Source organism: Taudactylus pleione, unplaced genomic scaffold, assembly GCF_031769625.1.
Source record: "Taudactylus pleione unplaced genomic scaffold, aTauple2 ptg000128l, whole genome shotgun sequence".
Taxonomy (NCBI): Eukaryota; Metazoa; Chordata; class Amphibia; order Anura; family Myobatrachidae; genus Taudactylus; species Taudactylus pleione.
In genome coordinates, this window is record NW_028284530.1 from 8,737,856 (window position 1) to 8,755,730 (window position 17,875).

The 17,875-nt window shown below is 40.0% G+C and overlaps 1 protein-coding gene across 1 annotated transcript in view; it reads right to left on the reverse strand.

Annotated features, from left to right (window-relative positions):
• SLC6A11 (solute carrier family 6 member 11) overlaps positions 1-17,487 on the reverse strand; it is a 293,906-nt gene extending 276,419 nt beyond the window's left edge. Inside the window, exons 1-2 of the mRNA XM_088472769.1 lie at positions 17,428-17,487; positions 16,589-16,822 (exon numbers count right to left, since the gene is read on the reverse strand). Of these exons, the coding sequence (XP_088328895.1) occupies positions 16,589-16,808 (220 nt within the window). The 5' untranslated portion in view covers positions 16,809-16,822; positions 17,428-17,487. The remainder of the gene's footprint in view (positions 1-16,588; positions 16,823-17,427) is intronic.
• Positions 17,488-17,875: the final 388 nt, after the last annotated feature.

Here is a 17,875-nt window from a genome sequence, read left to right on the forward strand (position 1 = left end):
GCAAACTGACCTTAGCGTGACTCAGCATCAGCTTAGGCGGAGTGTAACAGCACGGACTTAATACATCTATGGTCTAAATTTGGAACTATAGCCACCACTTCTAACTAGTCTAAAAAGACTATAAACATTAACTTATATGTTTGTTTGTATGATTATTATGCTTTACAGCGTTCATTCACACACATCTATACTATATATTTTTAATACTGTGTTGCTGATTGACATAGTATCATATATCTGCTTGGGAAGCGCCATAAGTATTTTTGTTTATTGGTACATTTTGTCTAGGTAAGGTGAGCCCCTGATTACCTTACAGGCAGCATCCTTGACAGACTCTGCAAGTATAGCGCAACTTTCATTTACATCTATATAACAAAATGGAGACTTATATTAAGGGTGGGTAGGGTGGATGTCTTAAAAAAAATTTTTTTTTTAATTGTTAGTAATATATTTTGCAAATTATCATTTCACTTTATTGCTGTATGGTTGAATTTTTATATTTGTAGTATATTATTATAATTATATCAATGTATTATACTATATGATGATATTACGTATAATGAGAGGTGTGAATATTTATATCAATAAACCTGTGAAGATATCCTTATTATCTGTATCACTCTCTGGCATCACTAGTCATAACCATATACATAACTTCATGCAGCACAAGTGTCGCCGACAGGACTCCAGTCCCAGGCCCAGAAAGAGAGGGAGGCCATGGTGGCAATGGTGCAGATTGCACTGGCACCCAGGGAGAACAGCATTGGCTGCTTTTCAAATATGGCACCGGCAGCGAGCCAATCAGAGCTCACCTAATGGCAGCCAATCAGGAGTGGCTGCAGTGGTTGCTCCTAATTGGCTGCTGGTCCATGAGCTGTGATTGATTTGTGGCTGGCACCATGCCTGGCTGTAGAAACCAGCTAAGCAAATCCTTACCCTGCCCTGCACCACCCCAAATCCAGCCAGCCATTCCTGTTCTGTGTCCCATCCAGTCCAGACAGTTTTCCCCGCCCTGTGTCCCCCCTAGTCCAGACAACCTTCCTTGCCCTGTTTTCACCCCTAGTCCAGCCAGCCTTCCCAGCGTTTCTCAAAACAGGGACATGTCGGCTTTAGTTTAGGAACATGTGGAAGCCAATGACTGTGTCTACTGACACAGATTCACTTGTGCTCGGACTTGCGGTGTAGATTCTGAGTAACCCTAAGGTTACTTAGAATGCCCAATGGTCTGACGATGTTTCTTTTAGTGATCTGATGCTGCATATTTGGACACATGCAGTGGATCTGAGAAGGCACAGTTGGGCATCTAATTTAAAAGATGACTGGCTTCATTTACATTTCCTCCTGTATCTTGTCCGATTTTTCTTGTCTTTCTTCTTATTTTCACTACAACCATTGCTATCCTTTTTTTCTAGATCCTGCTGTATGCCACATATCACCTAGATGCGTTTATGGTTTAATTTGTCCTTATGGTCTAGCCTTCTGTGTTTAGACCATTTCTATGCCTGACGCACCTGGCACCCACCGTAATCTGTTGCTGTTGGACATTGTCTGTTCTCTTGGAGTGCGCTATTGTGCAGTCTCCATGATGCTCAGTACATAACCAAGATGGCTGCTATTTGGTTTTGTGCATATGCAGAGTGCCATCTTGTCACTGTGAAAAAGTGTCTCAGATGGTCACAGATTGGGGTATAGTCAGCCACCATAGAGGATATAGCCTGTAGATGACAATGATGCTATAAGTGCATGGTCTGGGCCCATAAATAAATGCATAAAGTGAATACTGATAGTTCATGAAGTGTAATCTACCACTGTAGTAAATACTTCATACTCCTGTTAATGAAGTATAACGTAACATATGTATAATAATAATAAAGGACATGATGGTTATCTTGTCTATATATACCACATTAATGTACTCTATACATGATAGGGGGTCCCTATATACACCAGCCAGTGGCTAAAACTCAATGAGAACTGCTTTAGGTCAAGTAAAGACCAACTATATGCCATTACAGTGGCATCACAAGGGGTGTGCGTGCCGCACCTGGGTGCCACCTGCCTTGGGGTGACACCAAAGAGCTGTCTCAGTGACAGGAGCCGGGTGCATTACGTGCAGCACTCAGCTCCTGACACAGTGAGGGAGCCAGCACTGTACACAGACCCCGGAGAAACTAAACGGGGGTTCGGGATGCGATGCCACACCCCCTACCCGCGAGGCCAGACCCCTTTTTTAACGGTTCACGCCAACAGTACACACATTTCAACTGAAACAGATATTGGAAACAAATAAAATACAAAATACAGTAGGGGATCCTGTGCGTTTATTTTGACTGAGGTAAATCCTATTCAGTCAAGGCTGTGTATTGAGTGTTTTTTAGGAATCACATAATGGACAATCTTTGAGTTACAGTATTAACTTGAGATTCATATGTGGTTTGTGAATATATGGTTTGTTTACATCCTGAAAGGCCTCAGCCTTTGGATATGTGCAATCTCACCATGCTATGTAATGCTTCAATAAAAATAAAATAAAAAAAAACAAAAGGAAAAGAAAATTTAATTTTTGCATATTTGAACAGTCAATTCTTTAACAGGAATCTGTTGATATAACATAAAAAATAAATCAAGTGTCGGATTGTAAGTCAGTAATCACAACCCTCTATTGTATTTCAGTAGGAGCCGGGTGGGGTTAAATTGTGTGTGTGACAAGAGCTCGATTCCGACTATTATCTAAGCAAAGTTGTTCCATATGTTTTAACGGGATGCAGTCAGGAAGCCGACAGTCGAAATGCCGACCGCGGCTTCCCGACTGTCTAATCCTGGCAGAGGTCTAATGACAGGCGTCGAGATTCCGACACTTGTAATTTTATCTACAGCGGGAGTCCGCTGCCTGGCATACCGATCAAAGGTAAGCCGGGCAGCAGGCGCGAAAAGCCACGGGGGGGAAAGTTAAGATAGGGGCTCCTGGGGGTGGACTTAGGGTGAGGGAGCCCCCCCCCGGGAGGGTTAGGTTTGGGCTAGGGGAAAGGGGTGTTAGGCACCCCCGGGGGGAGGTTAGGGTGAGGCACCCTCCCAGGAGGGTTTGGTATAGGCTGCGGGGAAGTCCCCTTTCCCCGCAGCCTAAACCAAACCCTCCCGGGGGGGTGGTTTAGTTTAGGCACTTACAGGGGGGGTTAGGGTTAGACACAGGTGGGGAGGTTAGGGTTAGGCACCCCTAAGGGAGGATTAGGGTTAGGGGGTGGGGTTAGTTTAGTAAATATAAAAAATACTTACCTGTCGGGATCTTCACTGCCGGTGTTCCAGCTCAGGATTCGATACCGATCCCGTTTTAACCTTACGTTGCATAAATTGTTTATAGTGCTGCAAAGCCAGCTGCATTAGAGGTGTTTGTCTTCAGCAGAAGCTATCTTCTGTAATAATAATACTAAAAACTGATGGAACACTTAGATTCAGTGGCTACTGATGAGTCTTTCCTAAATATTTCAGAGCTCTATTGATCCCAAAGGCTAACTGGGGACAGCTGAGAGTTTAATGTTAATTTAATCTACTTTTTTCCCACTTTATTTTTTTTTCTTGCTTGGTTGGTTGTAATCACCAATTGTTCATATTAAAAATTAGAGAGAATGGCTGGTGTCTCATTACATAAAAAGCCTCTTTCTATGCACAAATGGGCCACATATTGAAGTCCCAATGTTTTACAACAGTGACAAATTGGTGTCATACACCAGCTAACACAGCAATACCAATGAGAAATCTGGTATGGGGTACTCACTCTGCAGACTCTGATTCCTCTTTCACACTGCCAGCAAATAACCCAGGTTATTGCACATGAAGGCGCAGCAACCTGGGTTACTGTGCAGTGTGAAAGGGCCCAGTTGAAATAAGAATTCGACTCGGGTAATGAGCAGGGTTGAACACGAGTTCAACCCAGTTCGCAGTGCAGTGTGAACGGGTAACCCAGGTCAAGGTGACCCGGGTCGCATTCACTGCATAGGAAGAGCCGGCACTTGGAGACAATCTCATCTCCAAGCACTGGCTCAGCAGTGATGGCGGTGACGTCATTGACCAGGCATTATTGCCGGGTCATGTTGCCAGTCTGAAAGGGATCTCAGCCAGGATCGACGTGTGTACAAATCCCGGGTGCAGTTCGGTATTTGCGATGTGAAAGGGATATTATCCACAGGCCCACTTTACAGCCACTTGCACCTTGCACCTGTGTAGATGCCAGCACCTAAGACTCTTTATAGGCCTGTATATTCAGATTCCTCCTGGGATCCATACATTACCAGTTAATTGAGCAATTTTCAGTGAACCAGATTCTCTGAAACTGTACTGTTGACTCTGGACAAGATTTAGAGATGTACGTTGGTTTACATACATCTCCAATGGTGGAGCGCATGCACAGGACCCATAGTGCACATGTGCAGAACGAGTCCTGTATGATCGCATGCACACAGTGCCCCCAAGCCATACTGTGTTAGCAGCCACTTCCTTGGGGCTGTGCAATACAGGGATGTGCAGTAAGGTCAATGGATAGAGAGGCACTGGCTAGTATCAGAGCTAAATTTACACACTCATATATGAACCTACCCTACTTGTACAGATATTCCCCACTCACACAGATCCCCCCCACACACATATTCCCTATAGCACAGATCCCCCTTACACATATCTCCAACTAGCACAAAAGATCCCACCTAGCACAAAAGATTTCCCCCACACACACAAATCTCCCCCTAGCAGCAGACCTTCCTCACCTTTTTCTCCTTTGTGTGTTTCCCCTGTCTGCATATTCCAATTTCCTTCCCTCCTCAGTGCTGCTGCTGAGTTTCCTGGACTGGTCACCTGATTGTCAGAGGTGTCCATCAGAGCTTAAGGCACACCCCCTCGCAGTGAGGCATGCCTCCATTAACTATTTTTCGGTGTGTTTTGTTGGCTGCTTAATGGCTTCATGGCTGAGCCCCCAGCTCCAGGCAGTATCTGAGCTATCAGAGGTGAGGCTGAGCTCTTACTGTCTAATCTCTTGTCTCTCCCTGTATTTACAGGGATTGCTGCAATTTTGGTGAGTTTTGCCTATAAAAATGATCAGAATAATGCAAAGAAAATATTTATAATTTATAAATATCTTCTTTGTATTATTCTAATAATTTTTATAGTCAAAACTCAGCAGTCTGACAGGGAGTATGACAGGGGCTTTGCCTCCCCTGCCTACCCTGACTGCACGTCCCTGGTGCAATACCGTACATATCTGAATCAGGACCTCTTTGGAAAATTACCAGTTTTTTAGCCTTTGGCATTGTATAACTACCTTTTCAGGCTCTTGACCCTTTTGGTTGTGGATGACTACTCCTCTGGAACTTAACCCTTTTGGCACTGCCTTTCTACCCTACTGACTCTTATTCATCACTCATTTCGTTCTGGGAAATATCGTGCTCACTAAAAGATTGTAAATTTTCTTCTACTCCTGGAATCCATCAGTTGAACTCTACATAACCTATCATATGGATACTCCTTAATATATATACTGTATTTTTTTTTGTGGTGTGCAATCCAAACAAAGTGCCGCATTTAGAGTAAGATCCTGGTGGTGGGTTTTGGGGTAATTAATGTAAAATAGTGCAGATTATATTTTGGTATATAGTACTGCTTATCCCATTAAGCCATAGCATCTGTTCATCCCAATGTGTGGGTAATAGCAACAGAACTTTATCTCCTGGGGCAAGGAATGAGAACAGGGATTAATTTATCAATCGTTCTTGCACGTGTTGCACATTTATCAATAGTAGGAGGAGTTCCCAAATTAATTTGTCATGTACCCCATTAGTGACTTTGTGGGCTCCTACAGTAAGCTGCCTGCAGTTAATGTTACACTTTCCATGTCAGAGAGCTTTTCTGACTTCATATACTGCCACCATGTACAGTATCATCCTACCTTTGCTGGCATTACTGTTATCTCAGGCCACAGACTTGTAACCAACTCCACTCAAATCAGTGTGGCGCTGAGCAAATCACATTACTGCATAACTGTTCTTATGGGTTGGGTACAGAATGCCTGTGCTCTGGTTCCCGGCAGTCAGAATCCTGACGCCGGCATCACAACAGGGTTAGGATACCAACACCTGTTGGTCAGTATCCTAACTCTCTCCCTCAGCCTACCCCTAACCCTAATCCTCCCTCACTGCTGCCTAAACCTCCCCCCCTAGTGACTAAACCTTACCTCCCCCTGGTGTGTAACCCTTATCCTAAGCCTCCCCCTAGTGCCTAACCCTAATCCCTAACCTTCCCCCTAGCCCCAATATTTACCATCGGGATGCCGGTGGTTGGCATGCTGGTGCCGAGATTCTGACAGGTGTCGGGATTCCAGTGCTTACATTGTAAGCACCAGCGTCACAACAGTTGGGATTATAACTACATCCCGTTCTTCTATAGGGGCTCATTTATCAATGAGTTTTATGATATGCAATGAGTTTTAAAACTCGTTGCGTATGATAATGCAGCTCCAGCCAATCAGCTCCTAACTGTCATCTGTTGTAAAAATTAAATTTGAGATCTGATTGGCTGGAGAACCGTTTATCATACGCAATGAGTTTTAAAAACATTTTGCTTGCACGGGGGTGTCTGCATAGTGAATGTCACAGTTCATACAGAAGCCTGCCTGAATCAAGCATGTTAATATCTGAAATGAAAAGTATCCTATCGTCTCTGTACAGATTTTCCAAACCCAAATCACAGATTACACTGGGACACAAATGTATAATGCCAGTGTTAATGGAAAAGGGGGTTTCTGTCTAGACAAATTGTTTCTACATAAGCAAAGACTACAAATGACTCCCGCATGTTAAATAAAGTACTGTTGCTCAAATCCACAAAATACTGTATATGTGTATATATGAGAAGTCCAAAGAATTTTGGCCCTATCACTTGGATAAAATATAAAACTGTCATTTTTGTTGCTCTCTCAAGGTGTGAGGGATCTGGTTTGTTAGGCCTCAAGATTGTTGATGGTAGAGTGCGCTACTGCACAGACTCTTTGCTTAAAGTACCTTCAGGAAGGCTACATTCTGTATCCAAGATGGCTGCCAAGGTCAGTGCTGCACATGTGTGGCACCATCTTGCCACTGTGTAAGGCTGACACAGCAGTAGATGGACATCTATAGAGATATGTGATATCCACAGTATTAGCATCCTTCAATGCTACCCACTAGAGCTATACACTCATTGACTGGTGTTCTGCATCACACACCACTCAAGCTCTGCTTCATACTAACCAGTGTATCACAGTGAGTACAGCTGTACATCACCTATCTCCAAATGAACCATCTAATTGGTTATGCAAATGGGCTGTCTGTAGTGTTTAGACATGCCACCAGTATGTACATAACTCTGCCATATCACCACATCTGTACACATGCATTGCTAACAGGTTATGGGCCCAGGCACACAAGTGTAAAGTACACAGGTCCCAGGCTACTAGGACCCCCACAGCAACACACAGGGGCCATTTTAGACATATACTGCTACAGGACACAGAGTGAAAACATCACAGAGTACTTCCAATGCAGTGTGTCAGTACAGAGACTGATTAGTGTACAGAAGCTGCATAAATATGGCTGCAAGGTACATAAACACAGGAGCTACACCCATAATAGGGTTTATAAAGCTAAAAGGTGCTGAAAACTATACAACCTGTAAGTTTTTTATGGAAATGCAATTACAGCGTGAAAGCTTCTGGAAGGTTACAATCAAACCAGGTGCAAATCCAAGCCCAGATGATATAGAGAGAGCCATGGGAACCAAAGGTTTAAGTATAGAGCAACACATGTACTCTGTTATACATGGGAAGGAGTCAGCAAATGACATGTGGACAGCACTTCAATCAGCATACCAAAATGGAGGTCTCATAAGGAGGATACATTTAAGATGGGTATTATATAATACTAAGTTATGTGAATGTAGCAGTATTAGTGATTTAATTGACAGAATTATGTCTGTATCTCAGCAATTAATGTCTGTTGGAGTAAAAGTAGCTGATGAAGAGATTGCTACAGCAATGGTACAGAACTTGACACCAGAGTTTGACTTCATAGTTGTGGTGTTGGATTCAAACACAGCAAGGTTAACCACAGAAGTTATTACAGTTCCAAGAACAAGTTTTATGTGAGCCAAGTGCTGAGACTACTGTATTTCACACAAAAAGTGAAAAATGTAGTCAATTAAATTTTAAGTACTACGATTGTCACAAGATACAGATGTATCTTTATAAATCTTTGCTGCAGTTGCACTAAAAAACCCTCTCTGTGTGCCAGGTTCCATGAGACCCTGCTAGCGCTGGATATCTTTTTTTGTGTATTTTTTCTCCAAAAATGTGATTAGACTAGGGTGCACCTGCAGACTGAGCTGATTAATTTTATATGCAACACTTCTATATCTGAGTGTGACTGGGTCTTTTAATCTATATGAATTGCTACAATGTAGCGGCCTCAGCTTTTTTCATTCCAAGTTCCATTTTGGTTCATATAAAACTCAGGTGCTCACAGATAGACAATTATCATATATCAAATTAATCGGCAACGTTTGCTGTTGTGTGAGAATTGATTGAATGCATTTTTGATAAAAAAAATACACCCAACACTAACAGAGTGCCTCGGCCCTGATGGCTCACTCACGCCAGGCAAGTCGCGCTGTTTGGCATATTTAGGCTAGTTATATGAGGACACATCTGTATGTCACAAAGCATTTATGAGCAAGGAAAAGAGTGTGAATTCTATGTAAAGCAAGAAGTACAACATTAAAGATGAGTTGGCCCTGAGTGTAACAGATAAGTGCAACAAGGCATTTCATCTGCAATGATGAATGGTTCACCAAGTTAGTCCCATGTGACCCTATCTCAATTAGGTACTGGCAATCAACTGCTTACACTTACAAAAGTTGTAACAATCAAAACCCAACAAAAATTTAGAACAAGAAATCTGATATGTGTTTTACAGTATGTACCAGAAATGGGAACAAATCTTATAGTCATCAGCCTAGAACAAAGAGGCTATAGAGTTCACTTTGCTAAAGGAAAGTGCATTGTGTGCAACAGAAAAGGGACAGTAATAGCTACAGACACAAGGTGTCAGCAATTGTATGTCCTAGATACACAGCACTGTTATGCAATGATAACAACTAAGTCACAGTTATTGGAACTCTGGCATAGAAGATTTGGTCATCTTGGATATGACAGTTTTCAAAAGCTACAGAATAGGAAGGTAAAAGGAATGTCAGTAAGTGATGCAGAGAAACCCCCATGTGATAGCTGGATAGCAGAAAAAAAAAGTTTGCAGCCATTTAACAAAAAGACTACACCACCACTTGAGATAGTACATTCAGATGTAAGTGGTCCAATTGAAGTAAACATACTAAGTGGAAACAGATACTTTGTGACAATCATAGATGACTTCACAATAATGACACATGTATACTTTATAAGAGAGAAATCTGAGAAATTGGTAGATAATCAAACTGGTCACAGACTCAAGACAGTGTAATCTGATAATGATGGAGAATACATAAAAAAAGGTAGAATCTTTTCTAAGAAAATATGGAAAAGAGCATCATTTGACCAATGCCTAACTCCTGAGCACAATGGTGTACAAGATAAAAAGCAAACTGTGGAAAGAGCAAGATGTATCCTGAAAGATACAGGATTAGACAAACAGTTTTTGGCGGAAACCGTGTCCACAGCAGTTTAGAGCTAAAATCATTCTCCCATAGTTGCGTTAACACTGTTGAACCAAGTGTAAAACATCTCAGAACTTTTGTAAGTACTGCTTACAGACATACTGTATATCAAAAGAACGAATGCCCAAACTAGACTCAAAATAAGTCCATTATGCTTAGCTGTTTTCATAAAATCAAAGTCTACAGATTATTGAATCAAACTACCAAAAAGCTTGTCAAGTCTATTGATGTTATATTCAAAGAAACAACACAGAAAGTTGGAAGTTGATATGCAGAACAAGTAGGTTTCACTTGACATGCCAGTAGCTGGATATGTGCCTTCTGCAAAATCAAACATTGGCAAACCACCTAGAAGATATGAGGAGGAGTTTGAAAATATTGCATTTTGTGAGCCTCAGGATATCCAGAAACCAAAACCAAGATCTGATTAGGGTACATGGAAATCCAAGATAGGCAAAGAAACTGCAATGTAAACACATAAAAGAAGGCGCTCCACTGTTGAGAAATACGCATTTGAAAATAGGATACACAACTCTACAATGTCCAATGGTCAGGACAAATGGCTTCAATCTCAAATGATTCTTCTTTAATCTCTTACAGGGGTATTCAATATGGGAGTGAAAAGTCTGTGCTGGACTTTTCGCTCCACATCAGAGATTTTCCTGGATAAAGTATCGGGCGCGCGGCCTCTTTATCCCCGTATTCAATTTGAAAGCTACGAAAACGGGACCCAGCGAAGTAGGATCGGCGAAAAAAAACTAAATTTACCTGGAATAAATTGTAGGACCCCCCTAAAACTGTAAAAACATGGGGGATCACTATGGGTACCCCCGTTTTAGCCTGCAAATGAAAGTCGGGGATTTAAATAGCAGCTGCAGGTGTTTTTTCCCGACATTGAAGAAGTGATGCAGAAAAGCACTTAGGTTTTTTTTTTTTTTTTAAGTGGTCCCATCAAATTTGGGGTACATGAAAATGGGTACTAGCATATTTTTAAGTCCCTAAAGTCTTTATTTAAAAATTTTGCAAATATGCACCTGCCGCTAATAGCCTATTCTAGAATACACGTGCCGCATACTTGCAGAATAGCCCTGAACCTATTTCCCTATTTTGAAACAATTTTTTCCCACTTTTTTTTTTCACCCCAAATTTTCAATAATTTTTTTTGGGGTGTCCCTATTTTTTTTTAAAACTTTTTTTTGACACAGTTTATTTTAAAATTACATTTCCAGGGATGCAGGCTATTTTTTTTAAGCCTGCACCACTAAACCCCAATTCTGCACTTTTTTTCGCCACCTATTCAGTGGCGAAAAGTTATCCCTGTGTTTTTCAAAGACTTTTCAAACCTGCGAAAAGTCTTTGAAATTGAATACGGTGTAAAACCAAAACCACTGAAAATGATGTCATCGGTGCGAAATTATCGCAAAAACTGACTTTTCGCTCCAAATTGAATTGCCCTGTTAATCTTTCTGTCCACAATACAGGTGTGCGTAAGGGTAAAATAGAAAAAAATATAATATAGTGTAGCATGTCTTTTATACTAATTATGAAGCAGTATATTTTCTCCCTTATCCCCCCTTCGTCTATGAGTGTGCACTGTTTATTTGATAGCAGGTCACTATGTGATGAATCCAATCAAGATAGATGCGTACACTATATACTTACATTAGACTACTGTCACCATGCATTGTAAATGTATCTTTTAGTTATCCTTTCATCAAAGTGAATGGTTATATATACTTTCTTATAATACACCTCATGTCACCAATTAATGAGGGTCCTTACATGTATGCTTACATATTAAATGCTTGTTGTCCTCATGTAATGGTTTCTTTTCACACCACAGATGCAAGTCTCTAAACGGTATATTAACTCCACAGCCGGTGTGGTAAGTCAAAAAAAGGATTTCTTTATTTTCACAATTAATATACAAAATGATAATATAGTAAAGAAAAACTCCAGGAACAGCACCTCTAATACATAATCATGTCCACATCCATATAAATACAGCCCAACCACTGGGAAAGATGACCTTGAAAAAGACTGTACAAGTCAACACGCGTTGGTATAGATGCTGTGGACTGACCCCCTAATACTGATGACCCATCATTGAACCACTGGTGAGAATAGCTGGGTCTTTTTCATCTTTGATACAATAACTTTTTGTATTTCCTGAAATACTCTGTGCATGTCAATATTATAATTATTTATAGGATAAAATCAAAACTTTGGACACACAAACATTGCATAAAGGTAATGATTGATAACCAAGAAATGGTGCATCTATTTAATGTTTCTATGTGTGATCTACAAGCACATTTAACAAAATAAAACAATGTAACAGCAGTAAAATAAAATCACCTAGTATTTTTTGTGAATTTTTGTTATCATTGTTAAGGACAAATAAAAACATTTCAAACTATACAAAATACAAAAAGTCACTTGGAAAATTCAAGCAATGTATTTGCAAGTAAAAAGTGTCAACCCTATCACCTGTCTTTGTTTTATAAAAAACATTGATAAAGTGGAGTCTCTGGACATTAACTTGTTTCTCTCTGTGCTTTCTGAGCAGCAATTGTTCAACTTCTGACCCTAAGGGGATTAATATAATTGTTATGCCCGGACATCATCAGCCCTTTGTTTCAGGGGACACTAGGTGTATATATTCCCCCTAGTGTTGTAAATCATAGTGTCCATATGGACCCCAATCCTTCCCTGAACTTAAAGACAGAGCACCGCTATTAAGTTGTCTAAACCCAGGTGATGGCTATTTGTCATGCTGGCATTTTTCCTGCAGAGGAGCTAGACTTTAAAAAACATAATAACTCTTCTTTCAAGCCTCTAGTGTTAAATCCTGTGTAACCATGCTCTAATATAGGCTTTGTATGTGACTGATATGCCAGCGGGATGTACTTAGCAGACCGTCGGCCGGGATGCCACCAGTCTAAATCCCGAATGGGGAGCCCGAAAAGGGACTTAAGATAGTATTTTGATGCCTATCTTAATCCCGACGCTGGAATCCAGAAGGACACCATCCCGAACGCTGTAAATCCGGCGCACCTTTAGCTGTTAGCCTTGGGGGTGGGGGGGCAGTGTTAGATTTAGGCAGTGTAGCGGGGTTAGGTTTTTTTGGGGGGGCAGTTAGGGTTAGGCATCACTGGGGGGGTTAGGCACTAAGGGGGGAGGGTTAGGTTTAGGCACTAACGGGGAGGGTTAGGATTAGGGTGCAGGGTGGGGATGGTTAGAGTAAGGCTACAAGAAGGGAGGGTTAGGGGGAGTAGGGGGGAGGGTTAGTATGCTTACCCGACTCCTGTCGGGATACCGACCATTGGGATTCAACTGTCGGTATTTTGATAGGAGGCATCCTGACTGCTGACATTACATACCGATTCCGTCCTATCCTATTGTATAGCATGGTGGGTAACACATCTTGTTGTAATAGAAGTGAAAGTGAATGCAAATAAATATTTTTCAAGATTGGATGCAACATAAAAAGTTATTCCCAATGAAAATGCTGCATACATATTTGCCTAGGTCAATAGCCAAGTGACTATAAGGCTTTCCTTTACTAAGATTCTATGCTTAACAATTTTGTAGTTGTAGTTGTGGTATATACTTTAAGTAACTGTTATCAAAGCTCATTTGATCACCAAGTTTGGAAATTAAAAAAAAAAAAGTAAAATACACATAATAATGTTTGTATTGATAAATGAAGATAATTATCACTATTTTAAATGTTTCTGTCAAAAGCTAGAAATATCTTATTTGAGTTTTTAAAATGTAAAACTTTCATACCATCTTTGGCAAATACATCATTACTGAGTTCCATAATAACCACATTCAATATTCAGTAAAAAATCTATAAATAAATAACTATATTTTATGTGTTTTCCTTTAATATTAAATACATCATTCTCAAAGAACCTGACTACAACAGTTATTCCCAGCCTTGAAGGTACACATACAGTACAGTATTTGACATTCATTGAATCTCACCATTGTCTATTGGCAAACATACTGTACCACGTAGGTACAGTATAATAGTACACAATCCAGTTGACACAAGGGATTATGAATTACAGTTAAGGATTAAATCAGCAGTCTAATTCAGAAACATTATCACTGTATCAAAGTTAGACGTTTAGGGCCCTACTTACTACAATCCGCATTAAAGTGCAGATTGTAGTGTGATATTACCGACAGAATTCGCATTGCGAATTCAGGCAATATCACAGGGATTTATTAAAAATCCCTTGCAGGGTCAGAGCTTGCGATAAAACTCTGTCCATGTGAATCCCCTCCACAGCCTTATCACTGTATTTATCGCAAAAAATACAGTGACGAGGTCCCGCGCATGCGTGACCGGCCGCCGCTACCCTCCCGCGATTGCAACCTCCCCCCTCCTGCGACCCCTCTTCCCTTAATTTGACTTACTTCTGGTGATCGGGGCTCCGGAGGATGGGGCTCTGGTGATGTCCTCCCTCCGGTCAGCTGATCTCCCATCCCGCACTGTGACCCGGTCATCAGCTTGTGGTCTGTTTAGACCACACAGATGATCACTGGGGCTGGCTCTGGTCTATGCTCTGTCAGTTAGAGCAGACCAGAAGACCAGTAACCGGGGGAGACCCTGGATAACGCCACCTCCAAGTGGCGTTATTATAACAGGGCTTCCCCCAGTATTTTTTCACAATTTATTTTTAGTAACTACCAGACAGATCACATTTTCCATTACAATTATGGGAAATGCAATCTGATTACTAAAAATATGTGATAATTAGGGCTTGGAGTAGAATTTTACTAATACTACTCCAATTGCCCTTTAGTAAATTTAGGTGATACTAAAATAATGTGAAAAGGGTGTGAAAACACCGCTTTTCACTTTATTTTAGTAAAAATAATGTTAATAAATAGAGCCAATATTCAGCTGTTAATGTGGCAAAGTGAAATATGCTATATGTTGGAGTTAACTGAATGACAATTTTAAAATTAAAAGTATGTTATCTGTTTTCCTGTGTAGATTAGTCAATTTACTTCTACAGCAGTACTGTGTAGAATTAGATAGGTTTTCTAACAATATAGATAATAGGAGCCACCTTTTAAAAATATCCAGGTTCCCATTGTTAGTCCTACCCATATTACAAAAAAAATTGGCAGGCACAGAAATGGTTAGTGTCAGTGTCAGTACATACATAGGGACTACTCAATGACCCACAGCACCAACAGAGATGGCTCCAATGCTACAGATGACCAAATCTTATACAATTTTGCTCACCAAAATGTATCAAGATAATATTTTCTATCCAAGTTTGTCAAGTAAAATAAATTAATTTGAAATGGTTATTGAAGTTTATAAGCTCTTAAGAATATAGTTATCCAAGTGTTTTTATTCTTACACTTTTTAATACAACTTGTTTCTCCAAATTAAAATATAAACAACGTCTCAATTGTCCACTATTTTGTGATTTTGTTGTTTTTGGTTCCATGGACTACAATGGAATTTGTGGAAATACAAAAATGCTTTCCTTCAGCACATTCTGTGATGTCATGCACTATTTTTTTGCCAAAATCCTTCTGTTTTTATATTGTAATGTCAGAGTGAAGGTGTTGTCCCAGTTTATATTGGGAAAGCCTGGTTGGATTGAGACGTTCCTTGCTAAACAAGGAATGGACAAATGAATGTACCTTGAAATGCTCCCATACACAAAATTGAGGTTCAGCTTCACCGGACAAAATATTTTACTGACATTCAACTAGTGGAGCACAGGTTTACAGCGGTGTACTCCATTTATAGGGTGTCAAAGAATGTCCTTCTTCCCGAAAAATATTTTTTTGGTGGGTGTTCAGGATGTTTTTGTAATCGTGAGTTATTTTATGAGTTCAATGGAACTGAATTTTGTTCCAACCAAGTGGGATTAATGCTCATACACACTTTTATAAAGTTACAATTACCTCCAAATATTTGAACACATAAAAATTACACATGTAATGAATACAATACTTATGTCCACTCCTATGATTGGTTACAGACACATCAGACTTGAATTATCAATATTTTATGACAAAAATTGAGCCACAAGTAATTAAGAGGGTGATCTGAGAGTGACAGTAGGCAGGACCCTGCAGTCATTTTTTTTTTAACTTTCCGCCATGTACATTTACAGCTGGGCCTGAAATCCTGCAAATGTAAGAGCAGGCTGATTTGTGGCAGGCAACTAGAATGTTAGGGTGCACCTATGTGTGGAGGAAGTGGATAAATACGTAAATTTGAGCACTTAAAAATAAAAAGATATATGTATACTTTAGTTATTCACCCCCAGTGCATCTACTGGCCAAAATAATGTGAGAACAGTAGAATCTTGGTTGTCTTTATCCTTTTTCACAAAGCATTGCTTTTTCACTGGAGTAGAATATCCATATTCTACTCATAAGTCATGAAAAATATTTTTACATTTAATTTTCCCTTGGTCACCAACCACAAGTGTTTCAACTATTTATTTTTCTTAAACATAACAAACAAAAGTGTACTTCCATGGTAGAGAATCTCACAGCTTAATTGCTGTTACTGTGAAAACCACTTCCAATGCTTCAAATAAATTTCTGAAGCCTGGACTGTGGCTCCATGATCAGAGTTTTGCCACAATTAGGTAAAATAGTAATATTGAACATTTGAACCTTTTTCGGAAAATTAGAATTGTGAATCTTCAGTTTAAAATTTGTATTGCGCAGAGATGAGGAAATACATTTGTAAAATGCTTTATCTGCAAACAAAAACATTTAACAGGTGCATCTTATACCATCGCATATGAACAGAGGCAACTCTCCAGCACTTGATGCAGGTAAAGCCATGACAATAATGACTCCTTCTTACCTCCACCATTCTTGTAGCAAAGATAAGGAAATCTCCACACATTCCCAAGCCCAATAATTTCCCCCGCCACAGACAGCACAAATTCCACCTTGTTGTTCCAGTGTCCTCTTTCCTTTACTTTCTTGTCATTGATGTGTACCAGGTTGGAACTTGAGGCTTCAGCATCCAGGACATCCTCAGGTTTGCCATTAATTACAGGAATTGTCTTTTCAGCTGTCATGATTCTTTCTCAACCTGCCAAAGAAAGATATTTTCTCTGATCAGTGTGCCAAAATATTCTCTGAAATGCTAGAATCTTAACCTATAAACACTACATCTCGCATTTATTTACATAACAATAAAATTTAAAGTCACCATTGTAAATGTTATTTATATACCAGATACTTGTAATCATGTCACTTGTTTGATTGTTCTAGCTACCAGTTTTTTCTTCTGTTTTGCATCTACTTTTGAATTTATTTAATTCACAGTTTGTGGATCGTATTTTATATACCTTGTGTTTACATACTGTATGTTACTACGCTAAGAGGTTTCCAAACAGAAAATGAGGTGCTGAATCTCTTTCTACGATGTTGTGTAAATGACAGGCACAAGTTTACAGAACAAAAGCAATGTCATGTTGTGCGTAGCTTTCCGTATAAAATACTAGACGACATCATGTACAACCTGCATTTCTATCTGCATGCATGCCTCATGCTACAAGGAGGTGTTTATGTTTACAGATTTTCTTTGCTGGTTTCATGATCTTGGAGATCTCAGGATCGTTATAACAAAATACTGATCTCCAGGCATTTAAACTGATATCACATGGTGAAAAACAGACATATAAACAATCTTACCCTAGTGTTTTTTCAGTGTGACGATAACAGTGGATGATAGTAAGGATGTTCTTGTTCCCGTTACCCATAAAATGGATAATTTGCAAATGTTCTGTCTTTGCAGGAGTGATCTGATGGCAGCCTCCTCCTGCCTACACCCCCTCCTCTTCCTCCCCCCTCGCCCAGACTATCCATCTCACTCAGTAGTTCTCTTATCTAGGAATTGCATCTAAGGTGCACGAAGGATAAACACCAGGCAAAATTAACAGTATCTGCTTAAATCTCATAACAACAAATTTGCAATGATAATTATTATGAGGCTTTGATCTTGGTGAGCATACTGTAGTTGCATAATATCTGGTGTTGTTAAAATGTAGGTTGCAAAAATCTAGTCTCAAATAATGTGTGAATTACAAGGGGTGGCTGACATACATACAGACAAAAAAAAGCATACTAATGGCACCTGAAA